The sequence below is a fragment of the Kwoniella mangroviensis genome, chromosome 2 (genome assembly GCF_000507465.2).
Source record: "Kwoniella mangroviensis CBS 8507 chromosome 2, whole genome shotgun sequence".
Taxonomy (NCBI): Eukaryota; Fungi; Basidiomycota; class Tremellomycetes; order Tremellales; family Cryptococcaceae; genus Kwoniella; species Kwoniella mangrovensis.
This window is the reverse complement of record NC_088828.1, coordinates 501,090-525,830: the sequence shown is the minus strand read 5'-3', so window position 1 is coordinate 525,830 and position 24,741 is coordinate 501,090. Positions and strand designations below refer to the sequence as shown.

The window sequence follows — 24,741 nt, the reverse complement described above, 5'->3', positions numbered from 1 at the left end:
ATTGCAAGATGAGACAGTTGTAGAGATAAGAGAGGTTTCGTTCCGGAAAACCCGATCACATTTACTCTCTTCGGGGAATGGAAACATACCCATCAAGATCCATAACACATCATTACTCGTAGCATCCATCAAACATCCAAGGGAACTGCTCTATTGAGCAACTGCAAAGGCCAACAATCGGTGAATATAGAACAAGAGCCATTCCATCGAATAAAGATCAAACATCAAAAGATCTTTATTCTTTGTTTCCCTTTCAACTTTACACTCTTATTCTCCCATTGTCATCCTAACATCCTGATATCCCCTAAAAATCATTTGGCACCGATCCTACCCTTCCAATTGGATTGGATCGCAACACCTCAAGCTAACATAACCGTATACAAGTCGAGATCAGGTTTGAACAGGTGATGGCTTTGGTGTGAATGTCAGGTGAAGTGTACAAGTGTAGAATCAAGTCAAGTCCAGGTGAGTGACATTTCGGCGTGTGTTTTGCATTTTTCAGTCACCTTTGGGTTATCTTTGCCTTGCGCTTGACGTCTTCGCCTAATCGTGACGCTTGAACTGACCATTTTCACCACCACATCTTCATGTTCATACTATCTCATCATCAATCACCTTACCTTTGTACTTGATTTCACACACAATCATCGACAATCAATCCTACCTGCATCAACCACATTCCCATGCATACTCACCAACACTACATGGTATCATCGTAAGACAGGGGAACCTCCGTTTTCGTCGGTTTCATCCTTCAACTTTCTCAACCATTCCCAGGCCCAAACAGGTCATCGTAGGATACAACCACTTCGGCTTCCCGATCATTCAAATAATAGAAAGACTCATGAGGATACATTGGATTAGATGAGGTTCATCTCACCGATATGACGAACCCACATCCATCACTACATATAACAACTCAAGCTGGACCTTCTACACCTGGTCCACCGCGTAGACCTTTAGGGGCTAGGAAGAGGGGAGGTGTGATACCTGGTTTATACGTTGCTAATCCTGATAATTCAGATGATGAAGATTCACCTCCAAGATCAAGTAATCAATCTCAGAAATCACCCACGGCCAACACTTCAGCGGTGTCCCCAGTTAGTATAACCTCTAATTCAAGTAGTAGTAGAAATGCTATTCCAATACAAACTCAACCTATACCTAACTCACCAACGTTATCGATAAAGGGACATTTACCTTCTATACCTGCACCTCAGTCATCACCTTTGCCTACGATCTCTTCATTTCCTAGTCCGAACCTTCAACCTTCCATACCTACTCCGACCGCTAAGCCTCCAACGAAAACTACTCTCAATGCCAACGTCAGTGGGCATCGACCAGAGATATCGCCTGTACCTCCTCAACCACCCCCACAACCTGAACGACACTTACGCAGAGCATTCACCACTCCAGTCACCGATCAGCCCGTCAGACCGTCACAAGATCCTAGGACAAATTCTTCTGGATCCGCAGTACCTCAACAACATTCACCTTCAAGAGCATTACCTCCTCTACCTCCCTTGCCTTCTCCTCCTATCACCTCTCAATCCCCTCAGAATCGTTCTCCATCAGCTGTAGCGTTACATCATGCGCTGCCTTCGACTGTACACCAGCACTTCACGCCGAATCGCGTTTCTAGCCCTGAAGATGCGCTTAGTCCCACGGCGGGAAGTGAGACTGGAGGAAGTATGATGAGTGTAGGAATGTCGACTAGGGATAGATCAGGATCAACACATACCCATCAGGTCAGATTACAGGTGACAACGGATAATGAAGCGTTTCATTTGGTGGATATCACTGGTATACATACAGCCGAGGGGATTAGGGAAAAGGTTTTCTCAAAGGTGAGGCATACTTTGATTATCGTATACAGATAGATGAACAAGCTAATCTTGTTCTCGCAGCTACGCATACGTGATGAAGAACATCCCACTTTGTCTATGTACCGCACCGAAATAGGGGAACCAGCAGATGACGTTCCCATCTTACCTGCCGCCCTACTCCATCTCTGTCAATCTCAAGGGGATTCAAGGGCCACTTTGAAATTCTTGGTCAAGCAAACCAACGTTCCAACATCGTCCGCAGCATCTGTCATCCCACCCGTAGTTGCCCAAGGCGACTATACACCCTATCGCTCAGCAGCAGATAATCGTCGAGCAGGGATCTCTCCAATCACCACTGATCTCTCCCATGCTTTGCTCAACCGCCCGTCTTCTCGTCATTCCAAAGAAGGTAGTCTTAGTAGTGCGAGTGGTGAGATAGTCGATAGGAGCAATCTCAGTGCGAGTGATTGGAGTGATCTAGGGCCCGAAGCGGAAGAATTCAGCGGGAAAAGAAGTCGAAAAGCTGCAGTCAGATCAAGCGGTAGTTCAAGATCACCGATAACAGCTTCCTCACCTGCTCTTCCAACTCCACCTCCTACATTCGCTGTCCCATCTCAGCCTCGCGAGGCTTCTTCACTTTCATCGCCATCAAGTCGCTATCATGATCTCAATCATCCAGCTTCGCCCTCTGTCGCGGAAGCTTTCCCTAAACCTCAGATACGCCATCTCACGCCTACTCCCATATCCCGCTCGTCAAGTCAACGAAGCCACCAGAACCCCTTTGGAGATAACAGTGAAGCAGGACCCAGTCGTCCGACCAATGCAGGACTCGGCTTAAACATCGATAGTGATATGGATCCTGAGACAAGAGCACTGATAATGCAGTTCCAACAAGAAGAAATGGAAGCGCAGCGCCGGGAAGAGCAAAGGAGGAAATATCAATTACAGCAGGATGAGGAATTAGCCAGGAAGCAACAGCAAGAGGAAAAGGACATATGGGAGATGATGGTGCGGATGGAAGAGGAGAACAGGCAGAGGCAGGAAGCTCAGATAGCAGAGGACGAAGCAAGAGCTGTGAGTTATCGAAGCTACATATTCTATTTGTGTCTCTTGCTGACTTGATCACCTGTAGCGCGAGGTTGAAGCTGAACAGCGGCGCGAAGAAGAACAACGACAATCAGTTGAAGCTGCTCGAGCGGCATGGGAAGCTGAACATAGGGAAGAGAGGGAAAATCGGTTTCATACATTCAATGAGGATCGAAGAGCGAGACAAGAATATTTCAGGAGTCGAGCTCAGATGGGTAGACCCTTGGACGAATCTGCGACGTTTCATGTCCCACTGCCGGATGAACGGCCTGGATCAAGAATGTCAGGTCCTCGTCAGACCTCTGGACCTGTTCCGCACCGACAAGGTAGTACGACGAATCAACCTCTTTACCAATCTCCTCAGACCCAGTATTCGCCTGAGATGTCTTATCCTTCCAACGCACCTCCTCGACGACCCAGTGGATTCCCGGTGCCAGGCTTTCAAGAAGCTTCCCATGCTCAGGATAGACTGAATGATCCGAGATTGCAACAGGTTACTGGTCGATCGACCCCCGCTCTTCAGGCCCCTTCGCTACCACCGCGAGGTGATAATCGGCAACGACTGCCCCTGCCGTATGGTAGGGAAACGGGTGGAGATCACCTTTCAGCACCACCGACAGTTCAAAATGTCCGATCGATGGATAATCTACGACCCTTCTCTCAGCAATCGGGAGCTTTCCGTCCTCCATACGCAAACCTACCCGCTCGCTCAGCTATGACTCCTCAACCGGGAGGTTATGCCGAACGTCGAAACATTCAACCACCTGGCCATGCATACCGAAGCACATCCACCGATCGGGTGCACGATGGAAGATATCCGGATCCCATACACTCAGGCACAGGGAGGGTACAACCACCATTACAGATATCTGTTGGTGATACAGGTACTATCCCCTTCCCATCTCCTCACCCTAGCAGTGCCACCTCGACCACTTGGCAGAACAGACAAGGGTTCAATACGATGCCGAGAGCCGCCCGTGGACCAAGTTGGGATGATCAGGAACCTCCTGTCTCTGCATCTCGACCTAACACCGTACATTATGATAGATCACCACCACCACCGACTTCCCCTCAGACCGCTATGGGCCGTCGACCCTCGACATATTACGACGACTTTAGTCCGCCGATCACTGCTCGAAATGCGGGAACGGGAACTTGTCATTCCGGATTTACCGCACCAACTTCACCAAATATCTGGGAAAGACCGAGGAGTGGTTCTGCTTCAATGACTCATCGACCTACTACACCTATCATTGATACACCTCGTCGAGTCAGCGAGAGTACGGTATATAGTGATGATAGGGAATCCCAACTTCCATATAATCATCCCAGCAATTCTCCTGAATCCGCCTGGCTCACGGCGAATCGGTATAAACGCAGTGATACAGATACTCTTTCTGTTGCCGGTACCGTTAGCTCAGACGCCACTGTTCGACCTAGTAGAAATGAAGATACGGATTCGAACGATACTGCTCGAGCTGGTGTTTGGGAGGGTCATATTAGAGATATGATTCAGGCTGCTTCTCAATCAGGTGGTGGAGATGGTACAGCTCGCCCGATCGCTAATGATGAAGATGAAGCTACCCTGTGGATCACCGCGCCTAAACCTCAAAGCACTCCTCCTACCCTTAGCCGATCAGATGCTGTGAGACCTTCACCATCTAAACCCAATCTTATCGTCAACACTGCTGCACTTAGTCTGTCAGATGAGATCGTATCGGCTACCACACCTTCCGATAGCGCAACGGAATCGGAAGGTACGGGAGAAGGATCGATATCCGGATCGGGAGTTAGGAGGGGTAAATCATTTGCTAGACCTAAAGATCCGAATCAATGGAACTTCCGACCTGAACCTGAGCAATTGTACGAGAATCTCGATAGGGTCTTCCCCAAGATCGACTTGGACCAACCTATCGTACAGGGTCCTGGATCTACGCCTACCACTCCTGCAGGAGACTCGCCCTCGATATTAGAGAATCTACAATCACAAGCACCTTCCAAAGTGACTCCTGTTCCCGAGCCTGCTCGGCCTCCTTCGGGATCAGGTGGGTTCAGCGGGATGGTGAGGAGTAAATTCAACAAGCTAGAGAATAGAAGATCCATCAGGGTCGTGGCGGATCATAAGAGACGGACATTGCAGAGACAATCTCGTGATTTATCTAGTATCTTTGGAGGCGGTAGTAAGAAATCAATTCAGGATGATCCCAACAGTATCAACAATAACAGCAATAACAATGTCATCAATAACAATGATAAAGATGAAGATGATCAAGTGCAAAAACAAAATGTCAAAGTTGAAAGGAGATCTTCTAAAATGTGGGATCACAAATTAGTTGAAGTTACGCCATCCAAGATTGCTCTCGGTCAAATAAACACCCCTATACCTGAATCACCAGCTGGCACCGGAGCTAACACGGTGAATTGGGTCAAAGGTGAATTAATAGGTAAAGGATCTTACGGACGGGTTTATATCGCGTTGAATGTCACGACGGGTGATATGATGGCTGTGAAGCAGGTTGAATTGCCTGTTTCGGAGACTGATAGGAACGATAAGAGACAAATGGGAATGGTCAAGGCGTTAAGGGATGAAATTGAGTTGCTGAAGGATCTGGAACATAAGAATATAGTGGCTTATCTTGGTGAGTATACGGTCTATAATAGCTAGCTTCTGTTATCATGCTATTGTGGGATTTGATTTACGAAAACTGATCGCTTCGAACTTTGCGATGTAGGATACGAAACGAGTGAAGAATACCTATCGATGTGAGTACAGCTGAACTTTAATTGATAGTATCATCTGAAAGAGACGACAGCTGATAAATCCCTGCCAACCCTAGCTTCCTCGAATACGTTCCTGGAGGCACTATCGCCTCGATCTACCGTACACCCAACCAAGCTAGGTTCGAACCTCAATTGGTCAGATTTTTCACTGAGCAGATACTAGAGGGTCTCGCTTATCTCCATTCTAAGAATATCTGGCATCGGGTGAGTTACCCATCCACAACAACATAGGGCTTGCTTTGCAGCGCAGACGCTAATCGTTGAGATGATCTGATAGGATTTGAAAGGAGATAACATCCTGGTAGACGCTCAGGGTATTTGTAAAATATCAGATTTCGGTATTTCCAAGCAGACCTGTGAGTGATCGCATCCCCCTATTGATATTGCCTTGTCGTGACATGCTGACGTTTGAATACGAATCATAGCCGACGCCTACGACTCTTTCGGTCAAGCTACGAATATGAAAGGATCGGTATTTTGGATGGCACCCGAAGTGATCCATTCATTCTCTGAACGAACATACTCTGGTAAAGTTGATATATGGAGTTTGGGATGTGTCGTATTGGAAATGTGGTCTGGCAAGAGACCATGGGGTGATATGGAGCAGGTCGCGGCGATGTTCGAAGTAGGTCGAGCTGTTATTTGAAGAGCCAGAATCTTTGTTGCTGATGCTAGTATATTCATTTATTGGGATACAGCTATTTAATAAACGGGCTCGACCACCTTTACCGTCTGACATCCACTTGTCGGATATCGCTTTGGATTTCATGAACATTCAATGTCTTGCGACTGATCCTCGAGATAGGCCCATGGCAAAAGATTTACTTCAACATCCGTTCATATTGGATAAAGATCCTAATTGGACTTTCAAAGATAGTAAGATTGGCAAAGCGGTTGCTAAAAGAGGCGCTAAGAGGGTACAAGCTTGAGTCGCATAAACAAGTCAACATGTAATTCACATTTCTTACAAGTACGCCGATTGTCATAATCAACTGTAAAATTTAAGAATACATTTATGTTGTTCCAATATTTCGTTTTTCCATTCTCGATTTACATGACATACATACTTTTACGATCTACTAGTTTGAGTCTAGGGTTAATGACGCCTTTTATGCATTATTCGTTTGCTGTATATCTTATAAAGATACCATTGTGCTCGCACTCTTTGAGAATTGGCATACAATAATTACCAAGGCTCACGATCGTCTTCCTGTTACCAAAGCCTTTCTGCCGTTGTTCTTGATGATGAATAAATCCCTAAACAGTAGCGATGTATGTTCTGAAAGCCTCGGTCCCTTCATTCTCAGCGACCTTCTCCATTTCCTTTAATATCTCTTTATCATACTGATCTTCCCCTCCTGAGAAATTCAAAGCTCCGACTGTATTTCCCGCCTCATCAAATATCGGTACGCAGACCGTCTGGTGTATACCTAATGCTATGAGCCAAGGGGCGTCCACATAGGTCGATCGGAGCTCTTCAATATTCCATGAAGCGTAGGGCTGTCTGGCTTTGATAACTGTTGTAGGCCAGGGTGCACCACGAGTCATAATCTTTTCGCCTCCTACTGGATAATCTTCCTATCATCGTTGCAAAACAAATACATCAGGGCAGACCTTGTCACGTCAACTGATACGAGAAAACTATTTTATCACGTACAGGATGAGTGGAGTATATTCTCTTAAGAGCATGTTTAGAGTCAATCCATTGTAACACTGTGAAATTGATATATCCGAAAGACTACAACATGATTTTGAAACATACGCTGTCAGTCAGTCGTGATCTGACACGTAGACGGATCAAGTTCGCTCACGTCTTTCGCTTTCTTGGCTACAATGTCGAATTCTGGCGCATTTGGTTCGGATACCTCTGGACGGGAGATGGTAGTTGGTGGTGCGGTGGTCATGTTGGATCACTGATTCAGCTCTGAGTACTGTGATGAACAGAATAACATTTGAATGCAAGCAAACAAGTCGACAAGACAACTGGTGAACCGAAACTGAGAAGAAAGATTTGCATAGAATTGTGCCAGCTCTTCGCATAGCAGTCAGCACAGAGTATCGTGTTCGATACATGCATGTGGCCCCAGGTAGAATGCCCTTCTCATCTACTCGTATCATCCAATACGATGTCAGGTCTTGAACAGAGGTAGAGAAGTAGACCGAGGGCAAGCAATTTTCTTTATAGATGTCTCGTGACCTATCTTATCTCATTCAAGATCCAAATTAATATACAAATCCGCGGTCAAACTGAAGTAAACCTCCGGCAGAGCCGTCACCTTGCCTGCTGGGATACACCTACGAGGCTCGTAGAGTACAAGTATGCATTTGTGATGTTGTCATCCCGCGGGTTTCTTATCTCTAATTTTGATGCGAATACGGGTGAACACAACGTCTCGTAAGATATAAAACCCAACCCCTGACTTTGTGGGGTAATGATCAACTGTACTGCTGTTCCCTCTCTGCGATCATCTACAGCTTTGCAACAACACGACAAGATGCAAGACGACGAGAAAGCGTATCTACCTTCTAAGGACCTGAACAAGAAGTGAATGAGCATGATGATCAGCATGTCGATGCGGAAAAGGATGATGAGGCGGCTAAATTTCTCGCCGAGTAAGTCGCAGTTTTGGCATTCGTGTGGCAGTACTGTACCTATCACGATTTGTAGCTGATCATCGATCGAAATATCATGCTTGATATAAACTATAGAGTGGCCAATCGACCTGATGCGGAAGAATTGCTTGCGCCATTAGGCGAAGTAGAGAAGAAGAAGTTACTGTTGAAAGTCGATTGGATCATGGTACCTCTTCTTGGTGTGGCAGTGAGTGAGTTTTCCATGATTTTTGCATGATATGGTATCGTACTGTACGATCATTATAAGTGTGCTGATCCAGGAGAAATGAAATGTAGTGTTGGGATCAGTCGATAAAGTCTCTTTGGCAACTGCGGCAGTGATGGGTTTCCGAGAAGATACACATCTAGTAGGCCAGCAATATTCACTTACATCATCAGCGATTTACTTTGGGGCTATCGCTGCTATCATCCCCTCGCTCATGTTGATGCAGAGATTACCACCACATATCTATATGTGAGTCTGTTCACCTTTTCAGGTATCAAGGAAGGCGAGTGACTAATCTTTGTGCGAATGATGCAGTTCTGCCAATGTTACTATCTGGGGGATCATCACCTTGTGTCTTCCAGCTTGTAAGAATTAAGCTCAAGTCATGGTCGTAAGGATTCTCTTGGGTGTATTTGAATCAGTCATTTTCGCAGGTTTGGGTCTGATCGTAAGTACTCACCCATCCATCAACTGATTCACCCTACAAAGAAAGGTGATCCTAGCTGATCTTCCGTTCTCGACTTAGGTATCGATGTGGTGAACCCGAGACGAGCAACCTATTCGAACAGCCTTTATCTTTTCCACCGTATCCTCGTGAGTAAACCTGTTCCCTCGTCTTATCCGATCCGCTACCTTTCAGCTGACATGTTTGTCCGTACATAGCCTCTTCAACGGGATTTTCGCGGTGGCTGCATGGAATTACAAGGGCCAGGGTGTTGAACGATGGCAATTACTCTTCCTGATCGTCGGCGCAGCCACACTGGGATGGTCATTCCTTCTGTGGGGTTTCTTACCTGCAAATCCAACTAAGGCTAGATGGTTATCTTTGAGACAGAGAGTGGTCGCTACTAGACGAATGCAAGATAATCATACGGGTATCGAAAATAAGACTTTCAAGAGAGATCAATTTATCGAAGCGTTCTTAGATCCCAAAACGTGGTTCTATTTCCTCATCAATATCTCACTCAACGTACCGAATGGTGGTCTAGTAGGGTGAGTTCACCAGAATTCCCAAAGTGTCCAATCGTCGATATCGAAGTTTCATGCTGATTATCATGATTTGTGAACGGCACAGATTCAACTCTATTGTAGTTAAATCACTTGGTTTCACAACACAGACAACTCTTCTTTTGGGTATCCCAACAGGTCTCGTCTCTTGGTTATCTTCCTTCTTCTGGGGTTGGGTCGCCACTAAAACGGGAAAACGACATCTCAGTGCGATGGGTTCTTGTATTCTCCCATTGATCGGCACTTTCCTCTTGTACAAATTGCAAAGAAACTCGGTAGCTCTTCTTTATCTCTACTTGTGTTACATGTACTGGTGAGTACTATTGCTGCTGTGTATGGGATCTCCTCGGCATGGCCTGCGTTGACAAGTTATTGCTTTCCAGGGGCCCGTACATTGTCATGATGGGATCGATGTACGCCAATACCGGTGGGTATACTAAGAAACTCACTGTGTACGCTATGAGCTATATCGGGTATTGCGTTGGTAACATTGTGAGTTGTATCTCTGATCACAAGGATGATATCGAATCCCGTGTCGAGTCGTACTATCATGTTCATACTGATCAATATGTTGATAGATCGGCCCTCAAACATTCTTGACCAAACAAGCGCCATTGTACGTAGGCGGAGTCGTCGCGATGTTAGTCTGTTATTCCGCTGCTTTAGTCTTGATGGGTCTCTTCTGGCTTGTAAGTAGCACTGTACTTTCTGATTTTTGAGGCGTCCTTGTTAACGCTCGGATATGACGTTAGTACCTTCGGTATTTGAACGCCAAGAAAGCAACAGAGTACGAACGCCTCAAGACTCAGTTGGAATCGGAAGATCAACTCTTGAGTGACTGGCAGGATTTGACGGATATCAAAAACCCTCGATTCGTCTATGCGTTGTAATTGAGACTGCCAGGATGGAAGGGCGCTGGTATGAATTATTTTGTGTTTCAAGATGGGTCTTTACCCTGAAAATGATTGTTTTGTGAGATTGGTTCATTTGGATTTGCAAGTTCATCCACCCTTCGTGAGATTAAGTCATGTAGCGTTGGTGATATGGATGCAAATTGTAAAGTGGCATAGAAACCGCCACGATAACAAGAGATTGGACACAGTATGTCGTCTTTGCGGTTCGGGACGCAGCAGCGTGAGGTTCATGAGCATGAAAGGACAATGCGATACCACTTGAAATGACATTAGGGTGTGGCTTATAAGGGTAACACACGACGGTCGTTTTCACCGCGGCGAAAAGAAGCGGAGTCATGACAAGTGCATTCCTTCATTCAGGGTATCGTTCCGAGCGCTGAAGTGTGAGTGGTTGAGATAAAACAACGCCCTCGTAATAGATAGCACAGCATTGGTCTTTCTTGGTGTTGATACTTTTCCTCAGCAGGATGAAACAGGACATGGGAATCAGGAAGATTGCTTCAGTCTCGATGACACGCATGATCGATTCAATACACCTGTCATTTTCTGAACATCCGTTTGATAGCAAGCATATACGCGCCTCAGCATATTTCTGGGGTTGTAAAGAGGTTAATTAGACCTGACGGGAGATAAAAAGTTTCTCATCTTGCCGTGTGGATATCAATATTTCAGGGTTGGTTTCTAAACCCTTCGGAAGAATTGGGGGGGACACGTATTTTGAACCTGATCTAAATATGGAATGAAACATTCCATAGCTGCCGTTGTTCAGCCAAAGCCTGTATCTGTATTTAAGGGAAGCAAGGGAGGAATATGACCCATGGGTTCCTTGGACCTATGTCATCTCATCTCCGATAACCGATTTTTAGGGGGTTGAGGGGGATGATGCAAAGTTACGTGAACGGGTAATAGAAGATTTCTGGTAGACTGCAATTGCACTTCGGAACCTATCGGTCTGCCCTCAGAGAAGATAATTTTTAGGGGGGTCGAAATCTTGTCGGTAGGATTTGTTCGTAGAGTCACGTCTGTGGGGCCAAGGAGAGTACAATGAATCCCTTAGACCATTGAGGGAGGCTATGAAGGAAGAAGAGAAAAGGCAAGGAGATACATAGGTATGCTGCAAGAAGCCCTTTTCATACGAGAATCGCTCCACTGATGAGAGAGAGAGGGTGAATGGCCAGACCGAGCCATGCATGACATTCCGTCGTCGTCGTCGTCGTCGTCGTCGCGTGAACACCTATGCAAAGAGGCGGAGAGGATATTCTCGTTATGGCGCATACTGTAGCAATTCCAGTAGACGACAACAAAATTCATTGAGTTGCCCAATGAATCGTTCATTTATCCTTTCATCCATTCATTCATCATATGTTACTCAATCTGCATGATCTACACCCACACATCCTTCAGATCTCGACTGGCAACTTAGAAAGGAATTGGAATAACGTACAGCAGTACGACGTATAACAATTTCGATAATCACCGGAAGCCGAAACTCAAATCCAATATCTTCATAACCCGTTATCAGACCAATCATAACATACGACTACCTCTTGTGATGTTCTCGACTTCTCAATAACACCTTCATCTAAAAATATATCATATATAGAAACAACGACAGAAGGAACAACAGTGTCCACGATCCTCTCCTTTCAACTTTCAACGTTCTTTCAAAGTACTTTTCACTCGACTACCAGTATCAATACCGCATCAAACGCCTTTTTAATTTCCCCATATCACTCGACCACATCAACAACAACGCACTGATCGTCGCTCGTCGTTGATTGCGCCCTTCGACTCATCACCCCTCCCTTTGCATCTCGTATCTCATATCTGATCCCTTGCCGGCATCCCATTCTTACTCCTCCACCATCCGCAGTTGGGTCTTTGTCATATGCCCTGATCATTGGTATTCTTTTCGGAAGGTTTAAAGTGCGCTACGACAGCACTACGACACTACGACACACTACTCCTTGTTTCGACTATCACCCATCTGCTAACTCAGTCGTAGTCCAGCAGCACGTTCATTAAGAAAACCCTGCATCATATATACTGTTATTGCAAAAACACACACGAAAATGGCAACTACAGCTATGATCACCTCTAACCCATCAACCTCTATCGACAACCTTGATGATCCTACGCCCCCTGGAGCTTACATCTTTTCTTCTCCTTCTGCTAATCAACAAGAACCTTTATCACTCACTTCCGAAACCGCTATCAACATCGACACTCCTTTTCAACAACCCTCCTTTTCTCTCTCAACCCAATTGGATTTACTTCCCACTCAGTCCGTGACTAGTTATACCGTCTCATCATCGATTTACAGAGTATCGAGATTACCTCCTCAACCTACTATACCTCACGCTGGACCATCGAGACACCCTCAAAGATACTTGTTCTTCGCAGTGAGAAGAGGTCGCCAGGCTGGTGTTTATACTGTCTGGCACGAGGTTGAAAGGCAGATTGAGGTGAGTACTGGATCATCTCATTGAATTGCCGATGCGGATCCCTCTTATCTCCTTTTCCCAATCGTTTACGCCCCAGACATATTTGATGGATGATGATTTGCCTTTATCGGTAAACCGAATAAGCTGCATCAACCCTTTTTCACGTCACCCATTAATCATCTCACGTCACCTGTTACAATACATATATATATCATCATCGTTGATGTTCAGATGCTGATATTCCATTCCTGCTCTCCCCTTGAATCATGTAGGACTACCCAGATCCTGTCTTTCGAACCTTTTCAACCAAGTTAGCGGCAGAAGCATTTGTTCGCGGGTGGGATGGCGCAGGCAGGCATTCGTTACCGGTGAGTATAGCACTTATAGAATTACTGCGCCCTGGTTCCAATGCTGATGCGTTCTTCTGTTCTAGCAATCAACACCCAGACCACTTCGAGAACATCTCGCCATGTCGTTTCCAGGCTCAGTGAACATATCCACATCTCCTGGCAAGAGGCAGTCGTATCATTCTCGACTCCTCACAGCCCCAGGCCCATCCTCAAATGATTTTGCTCCTTCACCCCTCGATACTACCCGCCCCCCGCTAAATCCTCGTCACTCGTATCACCGACATAGCATGGTGAAAGTATCCAGTCCACTGCGTTGTCAGGTAGACGAAGAAGAAGAATTGATTGAATCCGCCGGATCACGACTGCCTCCATTGAGGAAAGCTGCAAGTTTCATCGGTGCTGGAGGTCTACTCAGTCCACCTCAGAGTCCAGAGAAAGCGCAGGGAAAGAATCTATCAATCATGGAAAGGGAGAGACCTACGAGATCGAGGAGTGGAGAAGGAGCACCATGGTCATCACGCAATCATCGAGACTTCTCTTCGGGTCCAGATGGAGGTTTGGGACTTGTCGCTCGACCACTCTCACCACCTCAGTCACCAAGCGATAAACGAGCTACCATCCATGGCGGATCCGTCTCTCGACCTGCCGCCACCCGTACGCCTAGTGGACTTTGGGCTGACGCAATGGTACCTCGACCTAGTCCAAGCAGTTCTAAGACCGGATCAGCTGGTCAACCTGAATTCTCGGATCCTACAGCTCCCAAGTTTTCCAGATCAGGATTGAAGAAAAATGGAGTCATCATGCCTGTTGCTGCTCCACCTGGAGCTCAACGTAAAAATTCCTCTCAGTCACTTCGTTCGAAAGCGAGTTCAGGCAGTTTGAGAGGTAATGGATTCGCAAGTAACAACTCTTCTTCGTCGTCTATCGTTTCGTTCGATAGACGTCGATCATCTGCCTCCTCCTCATCACTTGGCCCTGGACACGGATATGCACAGGATCGACTAGCCTCGTTAGCTGAAACTTCAAAGATGGAACTACAGCTTAGTGAAGATGGGTTATTATCACTTTCACCACCCAGACCGGCATTCATGATGCGTCGATCTCCCTCTGCTTCCAGCGTCGCTTCGAACGAATCTATATCTTCGATGGGATCTATGACCTCTTCATCATCTACCAATCAAACTTCTTCGCTGGACCCTTGCGAACCCATCTTGGAGGAAGACCAGGATGATGGACATATACAGATCGTAGGAGAGGAAAGGGACTTGGTGATTAGTTGTACGAAATCTGACGGTGATGCCGATGGAAGTTCCAACGGGGATAAGGATTCGATGAAGGGAGGGAGGAAGTCGAAGAGTGGTGGAGGGATGTTCAAGAGGTTGGCTAAAGCTTTGAAATTGGAGAAGAAGCAGAGTGCGAGGAGGGGAAGTTTGTGATAGTGTTTGAACTGATTGAAGGGATAGGTGAAATCTTATAGGACATTTTCGTGTTTCCGTGCTCTTGTGGGTCCATCTGGGTGGTGATTGTGTATTGTGTTTTGCAGATCTGAAGGAAATAGCTTTGCTCTCCTTATGTTTCTTTCGATTTTTCTCATTAAAAAACTTTTACGAAGAGATTTCCGGACATTGTTTCTTATTTATCTCCCCCTCATAGATGTGTTGGAATTGCCCTTGTGCTTATTGTATTTTTTAGTATAGTATATATAGAGAGCTTGGTTCAATTGCTCGCTCTCCCGACCAATCCTTTGATATGATGGACTTTTACAATATCACCGTCCTATGCTTCTTATATCGATATATATATTATATGTCATGTATCGAGCCGAGTATACTCCTGCGTGTGGTCGTCTCAACGACTGTGACGTATCAACCTGATTCAGTTCGTAAAATGCACATGGATCAAATTAATCATGTTTGAACATCAATTTCATCAAGTATCAAATCATATATAGACTAACGTAATATTCGTTTTTTCCGTTTCGTTTCAATTCATTCGATTTTCATACGCATCATGGCCGTTACCATCACATTCGAACATCATTTAGTTTACAAATCCCGTTCCACCTCATTCCGAATTCCAATCAATGCAAACTAGCCCAACTGAACCCTTTGCCCAATTCGTTAACTCTCTGTTTCATCTTTGGCGAAACCAATTCCTCAGGACATGGCATACCTTCCCATTCGATCTGACTTATCCTCCGTCTCTTAGGCTGACTCTCTTCGAAAGGTGATGATCCGACGATAGCAGCGTTATGTTTGGGTGATCTCCAAAAGTTGAATTTCGTATTTTTCGAAGATGGCAAACCGTCGATCTGTGTCGCAGAGGACTTTATTCTTTGTCCGAAAGTACCCCTCTCGTCATCGTGGATGAGTATGGAAGATGGATTGAGGATTTTGGAAGATGGTTGAGAAGGACAGGGAGATTCGAACTGATCGTTATTCTTGTATTTCGCACTGATCCCTCGCAAGGAAGAGAAGGGAGTAGAAAACGTTGAGGAACACGTATCATATTCTGATCCCTCTTCATCTTCATCGTTGAAATCGGATGAAGTAGATGGTGTGGATATGTCCGATGCGTTTCGATGGATTGGTTGAGGCGTTTTGGGTGCGATGGTCTTTCTAACTGATTGTTTTGACTTTGGCTGTAACTGAGGAAAGATGGATACAGATAGTGTACCTAGTCTGTGAACTTCGCCGGGGGTCATCAAAAGAGTGTTACGTCTTTTCCTAAACAGTCCCATTATGAAACACATCAGCTCAAATCCACTGAGACTATATGCTGTGGTCCACTTACATCTTGATTTCAGATACTTTGACTACTTCCTTCTCACCTTCTGCGTTCGCCAACACCTTCAAACCCTTCAGCTCGAAATTAAGTAGAGGTTCTGAAGATGATGCTCGGAGTGAAGTGGGAGAGGGGACCGGTAAGAACACATCGTCAGAGATGCGGACGGGGAAAGGTGGTTGGGGTGGGCATGTCAAGTGGGACCAGGTGCCGGACATTGCGCGTGTAGTCGGTCTGATGGGACGAGGTGAAGCAAAGGAAAGATACAGCAGGATGATCAAAAGGGATGTTGATGAAAGTGGGAGGAGATAGCGGATTGACAAACAACTTCTGAAGATGGACTTGTTTGTATGTGTTTGAGAAAAGAGAAACAAGAGAAGTGGGACGATGGTACGAATGGATATATACAATTCATGTCTGACAGCAGTCTCACTCAACGATGGACTACTTCAGCCAACTCGAGAGTGGAAGCAAAGATGAGAGCCCCGACTGAGCAATCTCATCAAGTTGCGCCTCTATCACTTGGTATTTCAAAACATACCAGCCTGCGTGATGTTTGTCTTTTTTTGATAATGAATAGCAAACAAATGTCTGATTGAGATCAAGGCCGGTTGACTCTCTGCTTCACTACCACTTGGGAACAGAGGAAGACTCTGAGTCGATTCAAGAAGGACCATTCACCTTACCGCTATATCTCCAGAAGCACGAAGGTAGTACATACATCACAGATAGGCAATTTGACCCAAATAAACTCTTACTCTCGTTGACACATGTGATGTTTCACTTTTTCCCTTCGTTCCAATCTATTTGTTTACTGTACCTGATGAGTTGATGATTTTCAAGTGACATCCCCCTGAGCAATAAGCTACACATTCATAATGACAAATATGAACAAGCATATTGATTCCTGTTGATCGTCTACGGCTTTACTGAATTGAACATAACAACTGAATCCAATTCTATAGCTTAAGTTTCACCCTGCGTGATAACCTAAAGTCGAGGTGCCCCAATCCACACGACCTGTCCATCTGAATTGATCTATGTGCAGGACCTCTTGTCAATCCATCTCGGCAGACAATTATTCTTCGTCATGCCTGCTCTCCTATGCTTGGCTCGTTGGTACATTGGAGAAGCTATGAAGCCTCGGCAGGGCAGTCAAAGCAACACCACACGAATTGGATGAACCTCTGAATCCAGCTTATATGCAACCCTGACTGATCAGATCTTTCCAGAGCGAGTCACAATGAAGAGTGGTCTCGATCTCAGCATCATCCTGACCCTAGCCTCCTTCAGACACGAGCCATTCGAGCATGATGACCCAGGACTCAGAGCAGACTGGCGATCACGTGCGCCACGCGAATGCCACATTGCGATTTTGACGTTGAAGTTTCGACAATACCTGGTGGGATTCACCAAGTTCATGTACAACATTCATTCAATTATGCTCCTGCTTCTATGCACATCAAACTATCTGTAACTCGGGTCAGCAACAAAATGTCAAGCCTTCTCCCTTTCTCCAACGTTCTCAGAAATGCACCTCTGAGCTTTGCGCCCAGGCCTATCTGCTCAAGGGGTCTCCACAGCTCTCCATTGCGTACGTCCAATTTCTCGCCGTAAATTACTTATCGCGCTAATGTTTCAGCATGTCTAGCCCTTCGTAAAGCCAAATCATCCCAACCCATCGAAGAAGAAGGCGTCGAAGACGAAGATAAATTCGACAACGATGATCTATTCTCAACTTCTTCGACTCCGACGGTAAAATACCAACTTGACAAATCGGCTATCCGACAGTCCAACGTATCTACCATCTTAAAACACTCCAAATTACCTTCAAAGGAGAAGAAGAGAGATAAAATATCGATCCAAGCTCTGAGGCAGGTCGTGGCGTGTAGTGAGTCTGATGAAGCGGCGGAACTGAAACATGTTGTCAGGGCTTGGAGAGTAGGTGGGTTGAAGGTTAGCAAAACAACGGCGAGGGAGATTGTCGGTGAGTGAATATACCAATCAGCTGCAGTGTTGCAGATTCTGAAATCAGGCTGAGGCAGCTGATGATGTGATGTGGATAGGTCGATTGTGTAATCTTGGTAAACCAGAGTTAGCTTCTGAGCTTGTCTCAAATAGAATACATTGTGGGTTTCCTGTCCATCGGAATAAGTTTTATCGATACAGCTCGGCTGACCATCATATCATGTGTCCGATAGACGGTCTACCAGACCTGGACCAACCCACACTCCTCAAGCTTCATCACTCCCTCCTATCCTCTTCCCTTCCTCCTCCTAACCTCCCTCCTACTCAACCCGTATCCCCCACTCTTGCCCTTCTCCGTCTCAGTCTCGCCTCTCAAACCGAGGGCACCAGCCCCGAACAGATAACCTCCAGTCTCGCCTCATCGCCCAAGGGTAGGACGTGGAAACCCACCAAAGCTATTGAAGAATGGACGAACGAGGCCAAGCAGAGATTGAATGCTGTGGGTGGAGTTTGGGCGGAACAGGCAAGGAAGATAGAAATCAGCTAAGTTGGTAAAATGACATGTATATCCATATCAAAATCCTCATAGTAAATCGCCAAAACCATTTTAAGAACGCGCGACAATTAAAGATTAAGAACGCGTCTAAATCTCAGATTGTATACATATTGTTTTAGAGAATTGAAGGAAGAATTTAAATAACATTAAATACAGGTGTGTGAGATAACCGATTGAGATCGTATCTGCCGCTTTACCATACTCTCATTCACATCGCATCTACATCATGCATATATCCTTATACCCTATTCATATTTCAAATTTTTTATTGTATGCACAGGCAGATCGATTGTACACCATGAGAGCAGGTCGAACATCGAGATATTCCATTACCTGTTGTTGGCACTCGAGTGATTAGCCATCGTCTGAAGCACATATCTCACTAAGAGCTTACCTTCTAGGCCTCCTCAAACCTCTACCACCCGCCGAAGGTCCAGCTTCGGACTCAGCATACCCTTCCCATTCGTATCTCTCATTATCTCTTCTGCTACTGTTTTTACTCAACTCTATCGCTCGTTCCAAGTCATCCGTGTAGCTGTCAATCGTTCGAGGAGGCGACATCAACATCTGATTATCTTCGTTATCATTGCCCCGTCTCTCGGCTCTCTTTTTTCCTTTATCTTTACCCTGGTGAAGTCTCGGTTGTGAGTCTTCTTGCGAGCCTTCTGGTAACGTAGGAAGTCGTGTCGTTGATATAGACGGTCGACGGCTGAGAGACCTAACGCTGGGAGGAGAGGAAGGGAGTGAAGCCTTAGAGGCCCGAGAGGAGGTACTTCTTGCTTCAAAATGTGGTGGCTGTAATCGACCAGTCGCGAAATCGTGTAACATCTTGTATCTGCCCATGACGGTGGCTCCAGCGGTGAACATAGGTTGCTCCATTATGTAGCGACATAAGTCATCCACAGTTTCTGGACAGTAGAAATCGTCGTCAAGCAGATTTCGAGCTTGGAGATCTGTGACTTGAAGCTTGAGTGAGTCCAAAGCGTCTTGAAGTAAGGACCGGTCCTCATCATCATCCTCATCATCATATGTTACTAAAGGGTCGATACTTTCTGGTGGTACACCTAAATTTCCAATTCGTCTTTCCAATTCTTCACCAAAATCAGTTACCCATGAATTTGCCGGATCTAACAGCATTTTCCCATGCTCGAATACGATGCCTTTGATTCGGGCTTCGAACCAAACCCGATTCTGCTGCTGCAAGGCAGCCCTAAACAAGATAATCAGTAAAGACAGTCGAACTCCATACTACACGTGAATAAAAAGGCACTCACTGTGTTTCTCTCGCCCAGTCCTCGGGGGTTCTACTCTCAGCTTCCCTCAACTCCTCTTCCGTTATCACCGGCGTCCTCACGAATTTGCCCTTACTCTCCTTCCCGAGCCTCACGCCCTCCTTGTGCTGCTCTGCAAAGGTCATCTTGGAGAAAGGCTTATCGTGTTGTGGAGCTACTTCGTCCAATATCATCCCAGCTCCCTCTGGCTCTTCGTTACCTAGATCAGTCAGGATCTGATCAATCGAACCCTTATCACCCTTCATCTCCATCCTTATCTTCCTCTCGATAACATCATTCCTCTTTTTCATCCGTCGATGTAAATGCGGTATCAATCCCAGCAATCCCAATTGCTCTAGGCTCCTCCGTTGTGTTTCGTTCAATTTCGAGTCATGTTGATCATTTGAACTCTTTCGATCACGTCGGAACCTTCGGCCAGAGTGTGTTGGAGCTGGAAAACCAATATCTTCATAAGATAGCTTGGGAGCTTGGTACAACATACTCCGAATGTGGTCATCTACTGAGCTTTTCTGCAGAGTGGAGAGATATTGTACGATATCAGTCGAATTAAGCGCGAGGATAGAGAAAACTTTGATTGGAAGAGGTTCTACCGAAGGATCAGGTGCTGTGCGTCGGTGCCTTCCTATTCGTTGACGGTATATAGATACGCTCCATGGACAGGTCTGGATATGCTCAGTCTCAGTGACGTCGACCTACACATATCTGCATCACCTACCAGCTGTATTATCACGTTGCATCTCCAAGCATTTACCCCCAGCTCCCCGGCAGGCGACAAGGTGAGGATCCGACTTAATTCATCAGGATCCCAGCGGTCATCAGGAGGGTGACCTTCATGGCGGTTGACTCTATCTAGAATCGCTAGACGTCTGGCACCTGGAGTCGAACCCCTTATCGTGCAATTTGACAATCCAGCATTTGCCAGGAGCTAATCATGATCAGCCAGAATACGCCAAGTTTCATAACTCACTTGTGACCATACCGGCATAGCTTCCACACTTTCAATATGTACTCCAAATTTTGATTGTTTGGACAAAGGTAGGTGAGCTTCACTTTTCATAATCATCAATATAAGATCTATTGCACAGTTCATCTTGGTATACCCAATTCTCAAGATCTCGTCATCTGGCTTAGGTAGTCGACCAGTGGCATAGAAATCTGGAGCCAGCGTTGCAGACCTGGCAGCAACATAGGCAGGCCCATAATACGCCAACGATCTGCGAGAATGAGAACAAATTAGATTGACAACTTCAATATAGTCTTGGCAGTCTGCATGTCCAGCTTACTTTGGTATACCGTCCTGTTCGTCACCCCTCTCATCCTTTATTCTCCCACTTCTTCCATTCGGCTACAATCGCCTCGATCTTGCTGATCACTCTAGCTGCCGATTTCCAGTTCATGATGATGTAGGGCTTTAATTCGGTACTATATCTAGTGAGCTCCTGATACCACTGCTCAACAAGTCCTGGCGGTGCTACGACGATATGAGGCGCGCGAGGGGGTGCGTGACCAGCCGAATCTCCAAAGTAGCCAAGAGGGAATGATCGGGGATCTTTCTTCATTTCATCGATGAAGGCTGCAATCGTCTCGCTGATATCACCTTGATGAGTTGATAACAGCTCTTCGTAGCGTTCCTTCTGTTCGAATAGCATAATCAACGCACGCTCGCCCATGTCAGACTTCAAAATGTCTTTTAGCTGCTCCTTGCTTTTTGGACTTATTCCTTCCACCTTCAACGCCTCGGGAATGAGATCCAGCGTATAAAAACCATTGGCGTAATCTGAGACCAATTCAGAAAGAGAATTGCTTGAAGTGTTTTGCCCATACTCGTTTCATCCGCAACGATAACTCCAGAAGTGTAGTCCGACGAGGGATCTGGAAGACTCTCTACCCCGGCATACGCTCGAGATAGCATGGCAGTTGCACCCATGTACTGGTGTAATCGACCTACAAGAGGCACAGACTTGGAGGATGTGCTGAAAAGCCGATCTTCGCTAGATACTTTTGGCCACCCGTCGTCGATACCGATGGCACTGTACTGGAACAGTTGCGTCTTGCTGAAATTCAGAAAAATACCCATACCAATCTGAGGGCTAGGGTCGAGAGAGGCTCCAGGCCTAGTCGGATTTTGAAGGTGATGGGGTCGGAGAAGGTCATTCTGGTCACCTTCAGGTAGGGTTCCTCGCTGCATGACCGATTCATTCCTTGTCTCATCATCCGAAAGTGCCAATTCATCTATATCTTCGTCTTCAACTAGATTTATTCTCGAGATCATGGAATATTGGCCAGTCGACTTTCTCCTTTGTATTCGTCGACTTGCAATGTTACTAGCTTCATCACCTCCTCTCAATGCGACTAAACCACCCGGAAACTCTTCGCCGTATTCCAACATCAGCTGCGTGTATTCAATAAGTTTCTCTGGAGGTTCATCACCCGGTCTGAGGTATTCGGCGACTTTCGCCCAGCTGGTGAGGGTCTTCCGTAGGTCTTCACAGATGGGAGCTAGCTTCTTTTGAGTTTCGGTGAGAGATCCAGACTTTCTGCTACCCCATAATCTTTCAAGCTCTATAGGTCGGATCAGCCTTGGTCATTTTCACACTGTATCGGCACTCACCTCCAATCAATTTACTGGCCTGTTTCTCCACCTTCGCTTCCCTCTTCACCTTTTCCGAAACTTGCTTTGACAGAAAATTCTGAACATAGTGTTTGCTCGATACCTCCCAGAACTTGACCACTTCCTTTTCAAACAGATCCTCCAATCTTCTTTGACCACGGGAAAAAGTTTTCTTGGCTGGATCTTTCAGACCGTCGAATCCGAAGAGAGCCAATATCACGACACGGGCGACATCGTCTGGGATACAGATCTAGAGGGTAATTAGCTATGGTCTTCGCCTAGGATCGACTCACAGCTGCGGCCGCTTCTTTTTCCAGGTCATCACCACTTCCAACACCAGTCCCTTCCCTGCTCCAAGAAGGATATCTATCATTCCGATAAGTGCCATCGATTCCTCCATCTCTCCTGGCTGCATAGGCATCGTACATGTCCCAGTCACAAGCATCACTAGCTGATTTGACCAATGAGACAAAGGTTCGGTAGAAGATCTCAAAGTGTATTCTCCATTGCTTGTTATCATCGTTGGTAAGCTTCTGATTGGGATCGAAACTGCCGGGAACTCCTTTCTCCTCTAAGAAGATTTCCACATTCTCTGGTATATCGAACAAATTACCTTCACCAGCTTTGCTTCTAAATACTAGAGACATCATCATCTTCATATGTGGCGTTTCGTAGGGATTTTGATGAAGTTGACAAAATCTATCGACAGGAGCGTATTTATGACCGGATTTTCCACTTTTTCTTCTTCTCCTGGTACCATCATCATTCCTTGCTGCACCTCTACCTCTACCTCTACCTCTAACCCTTCGAGATCCACGAGAACCTCGACTCCCTCTACTACTCCTACTACTACCACTCAACGCACTTTCATTTGTGGTCCAGCTATCCACACTAACTCTGTCATCTGTCTCCTGTCCACTGTCATCGTCATCTTCGTCAGGTGATTTCTCGTCATCGGCACTGTCATTGCCAGGTCTAAAGCTTCGAGCGTCGTAGTTCGAGTCGGGTGACAGCTGCACTCGAGGTGTAGAAGGGGCCGGAGCAGTTTTCCATGAAGGTCTTCCGGATGGTTTCGACATTGTGGTTGAGATGGGCGAGATAGTATCGCTTGTGGGTGGAAAGGATAATAAGGATAATGGATTGGGTCAAGTTGAATGGTAGAGCCTATTGGAGAGATCAAAGGGTTTATGTTACGTATCGTTGGATGATGATAAGGAAGAGATCGCGAGTGTGTCGGTGGAACTCTAGTACTTGGATAGCTGTAAAGTCAGTCGATGAATGTGGGAGCTTATGATCTCTATGAGCAGATCAAGGAGTCAGTGAATATAGAACGCCTATAGCTTTGGTGAATGACTTTTGCTTGGTAGGTTTTGTTGATATTGAAAAATTTCTTTCTATCGCACAGACGTTGGTGTTTGCTAACACAATGTGACAACCTCAGCTGGAACACGTGGCATCTGGTGGTTGTACCTGGCGACCAATGCATTGAAGGATTTCATAGACCATTCATCAATTCTATGAAGCATGGTAGCATCGCTCGTGATGGGGAAAATGACCCTGCGTGAAGTCAACATATAACCTCTCATGCTCAATGCAACTCGCGGGGGATATCAGTGTACGCCGAGGTAGTCAGTACTGTATAGATGAACCGGCTCAGGATGAATTCAACGTCCAAATTCAAGGTCACTGACCATGTCTGTTTCGACGAACAATTTCATAGCCGATTGTTGTGTAAGAGTAACTCCCTCACACACAGAGTTGATCGTAAAAGCATGTGGCTGTGGAATAAGGTTCGAAACGACACCAAGCCAAACGACAAACACCAGTCGTTATTCCCTGAGGTTCTCGAAACGTGCCTGGATGAGTCATTCGATCCGGTGAATAACCAATGTTTCCAGTTTGATAACGTTTAACAAGGAGTGGGATCATGCAACCAGTATAGCCAAGACATGTGAGATGTACCTATATCATGCTTTCGGACTGAATGGCATGAAACGTACACCAGTGGATTCGCAGAGTTGTCTGTGGTCTGTTACAACACCATCATGTCAAAGCACAATCTCAAAGGACAATGTACGACCTGCACACACACACACTGAAAGATCAGCACTCATGTCTCTGTTTAGTGTGATTTTCATGGCAAAACCCCAAATCTTCGACAGTAGCTCCCTCTGATACCATTGATCCGGTACTGATTTCCGAGAATCTTTGCGCTGACCGGGTACGTAAATTTTGGAAAGTAGAAATGCACAGACTGTTCCATTGATCAGCGATCATTTTAG

At 45.9% G+C, this 24,741-nt stretch overlaps 7 protein-coding genes across 7 annotated transcripts; 4 read left to right on the top strand and 3 right to left on the bottom strand.

The window, feature by feature from the left end:
- Positions 1 to 884: 884 nt before the first annotated feature.
- On the top strand, positions 885 to 6,622 carry I203_107052 (uncharacterized protein; the record flags this gene model as incomplete). Its single annotated transcript, XM_019145137.1, has 8 exons — positions 885 to 1,847; positions 1,908 to 2,900; positions 2,959 to 5,551; positions 5,645 to 5,675; positions 5,750 to 5,897; positions 5,971 to 6,049; positions 6,119 to 6,318; positions 6,392 to 6,622. 8 exons carry the CDS (start codon positions 885 to 887, stop codon positions 6,620 to 6,622), a joined length of 5,238 nt encoding a protein of 1,745 aa, XP_019004956.1.
- Positions 6,623 to 6,950: 328 nt separating this feature from the next.
- Positions 6,951 to 7,597, bottom strand: I203_107051 (uncharacterized protein; the record flags this gene model as incomplete). Its single annotated transcript, XM_019145136.1, has 3 exons — positions 6,951 to 7,271; positions 7,351 to 7,431; positions 7,505 to 7,597. 3 exons carry the CDS (start codon positions 7,595 to 7,597, stop codon positions 6,951 to 6,953), a joined length of 495 nt encoding a protein of 164 aa, XP_019004955.1.
- Positions 7,598 to 8,490: 893 nt separating this feature from the next.
- On the top strand, positions 8,491 to 10,430 carry I203_107050 (uncharacterized protein; the record flags this gene model as incomplete). The annotated part of the gene is made up of 11 exons (XM_065518124.1): positions 8,491 to 8,518; positions 8,604 to 8,781; positions 8,848 to 8,883; positions 8,967 to 8,980; positions 9,059 to 9,126; positions 9,196 to 9,217; positions 9,288 to 9,525; positions 9,608 to 9,853; positions 9,924 to 10,032; positions 10,119 to 10,229; positions 10,293 to 10,430. 11 exons carry the CDS (start codon positions 8,491 to 8,493, stop codon positions 10,428 to 10,430), a joined length of 1,188 nt encoding a protein of 395 aa, XP_065372854.1.
- A 2,096-nt stretch (positions 10,431 to 12,526) lies between these two features.
- On the top strand, positions 12,527 to 14,684 carry I203_107049 (uncharacterized protein; the record flags this gene model as incomplete). The annotated part of the gene is made up of 3 exons (XM_019145134.1): positions 12,527 to 12,919; positions 13,171 to 13,266; positions 13,332 to 14,684. The coding sequence occupies 3 exons, from the start codon at positions 12,527 to 12,529 to the stop codon at positions 14,682 to 14,684; spliced, it is 1,842 nt and encodes a 613-aa protein (XP_019004953.1).
- Positions 14,685 to 15,328: 644 nt separating this feature from the next.
- I203_107048 (uncharacterized protein) lies at positions 15,329 to 16,250 on the bottom strand (the record flags this gene model as incomplete). The annotated part of the gene is made up of 2 exons (XM_019145133.1): positions 15,329 to 15,974; positions 16,042 to 16,250. 2 exons carry the CDS (start codon positions 16,248 to 16,250, stop codon positions 15,329 to 15,331), a joined length of 855 nt encoding a protein of 284 aa, XP_019004952.1.
- A 1,276-nt stretch (positions 16,251 to 17,526) lies between these two features.
- On the top strand, positions 17,527 to 18,547 carry I203_107047 (uncharacterized protein; the record flags this gene model as incomplete). Its single annotated transcript, XM_019145132.1, has 4 exons — positions 17,527 to 17,626; positions 17,684 to 18,019; positions 18,099 to 18,161; positions 18,234 to 18,547. The coding sequence occupies 4 exons, from the start codon at positions 17,527 to 17,529 to the stop codon at positions 18,545 to 18,547; spliced, it is 813 nt and encodes a 270-aa protein (XP_019004951.1).
- A 399-nt stretch (positions 18,548 to 18,946) lies between these two features.
- Positions 18,947 to 23,538, bottom strand: I203_107046 (uncharacterized protein; the record flags this gene model as incomplete). The annotated part of the gene is made up of 8 exons (XM_019145131.1): positions 18,947 to 19,766; positions 19,831 to 20,540; positions 20,600 to 20,773; positions 20,816 to 21,062; positions 21,181 to 21,625; positions 21,673 to 22,410; positions 22,460 to 22,709; positions 22,753 to 23,538. 8 exons carry the CDS (start codon positions 23,536 to 23,538, stop codon positions 18,947 to 18,949), a joined length of 4,170 nt encoding a protein of 1,389 aa, XP_019004950.1.
- Between the last annotated feature and the right edge of the window lie 1,203 nt (positions 23,539 to 24,741).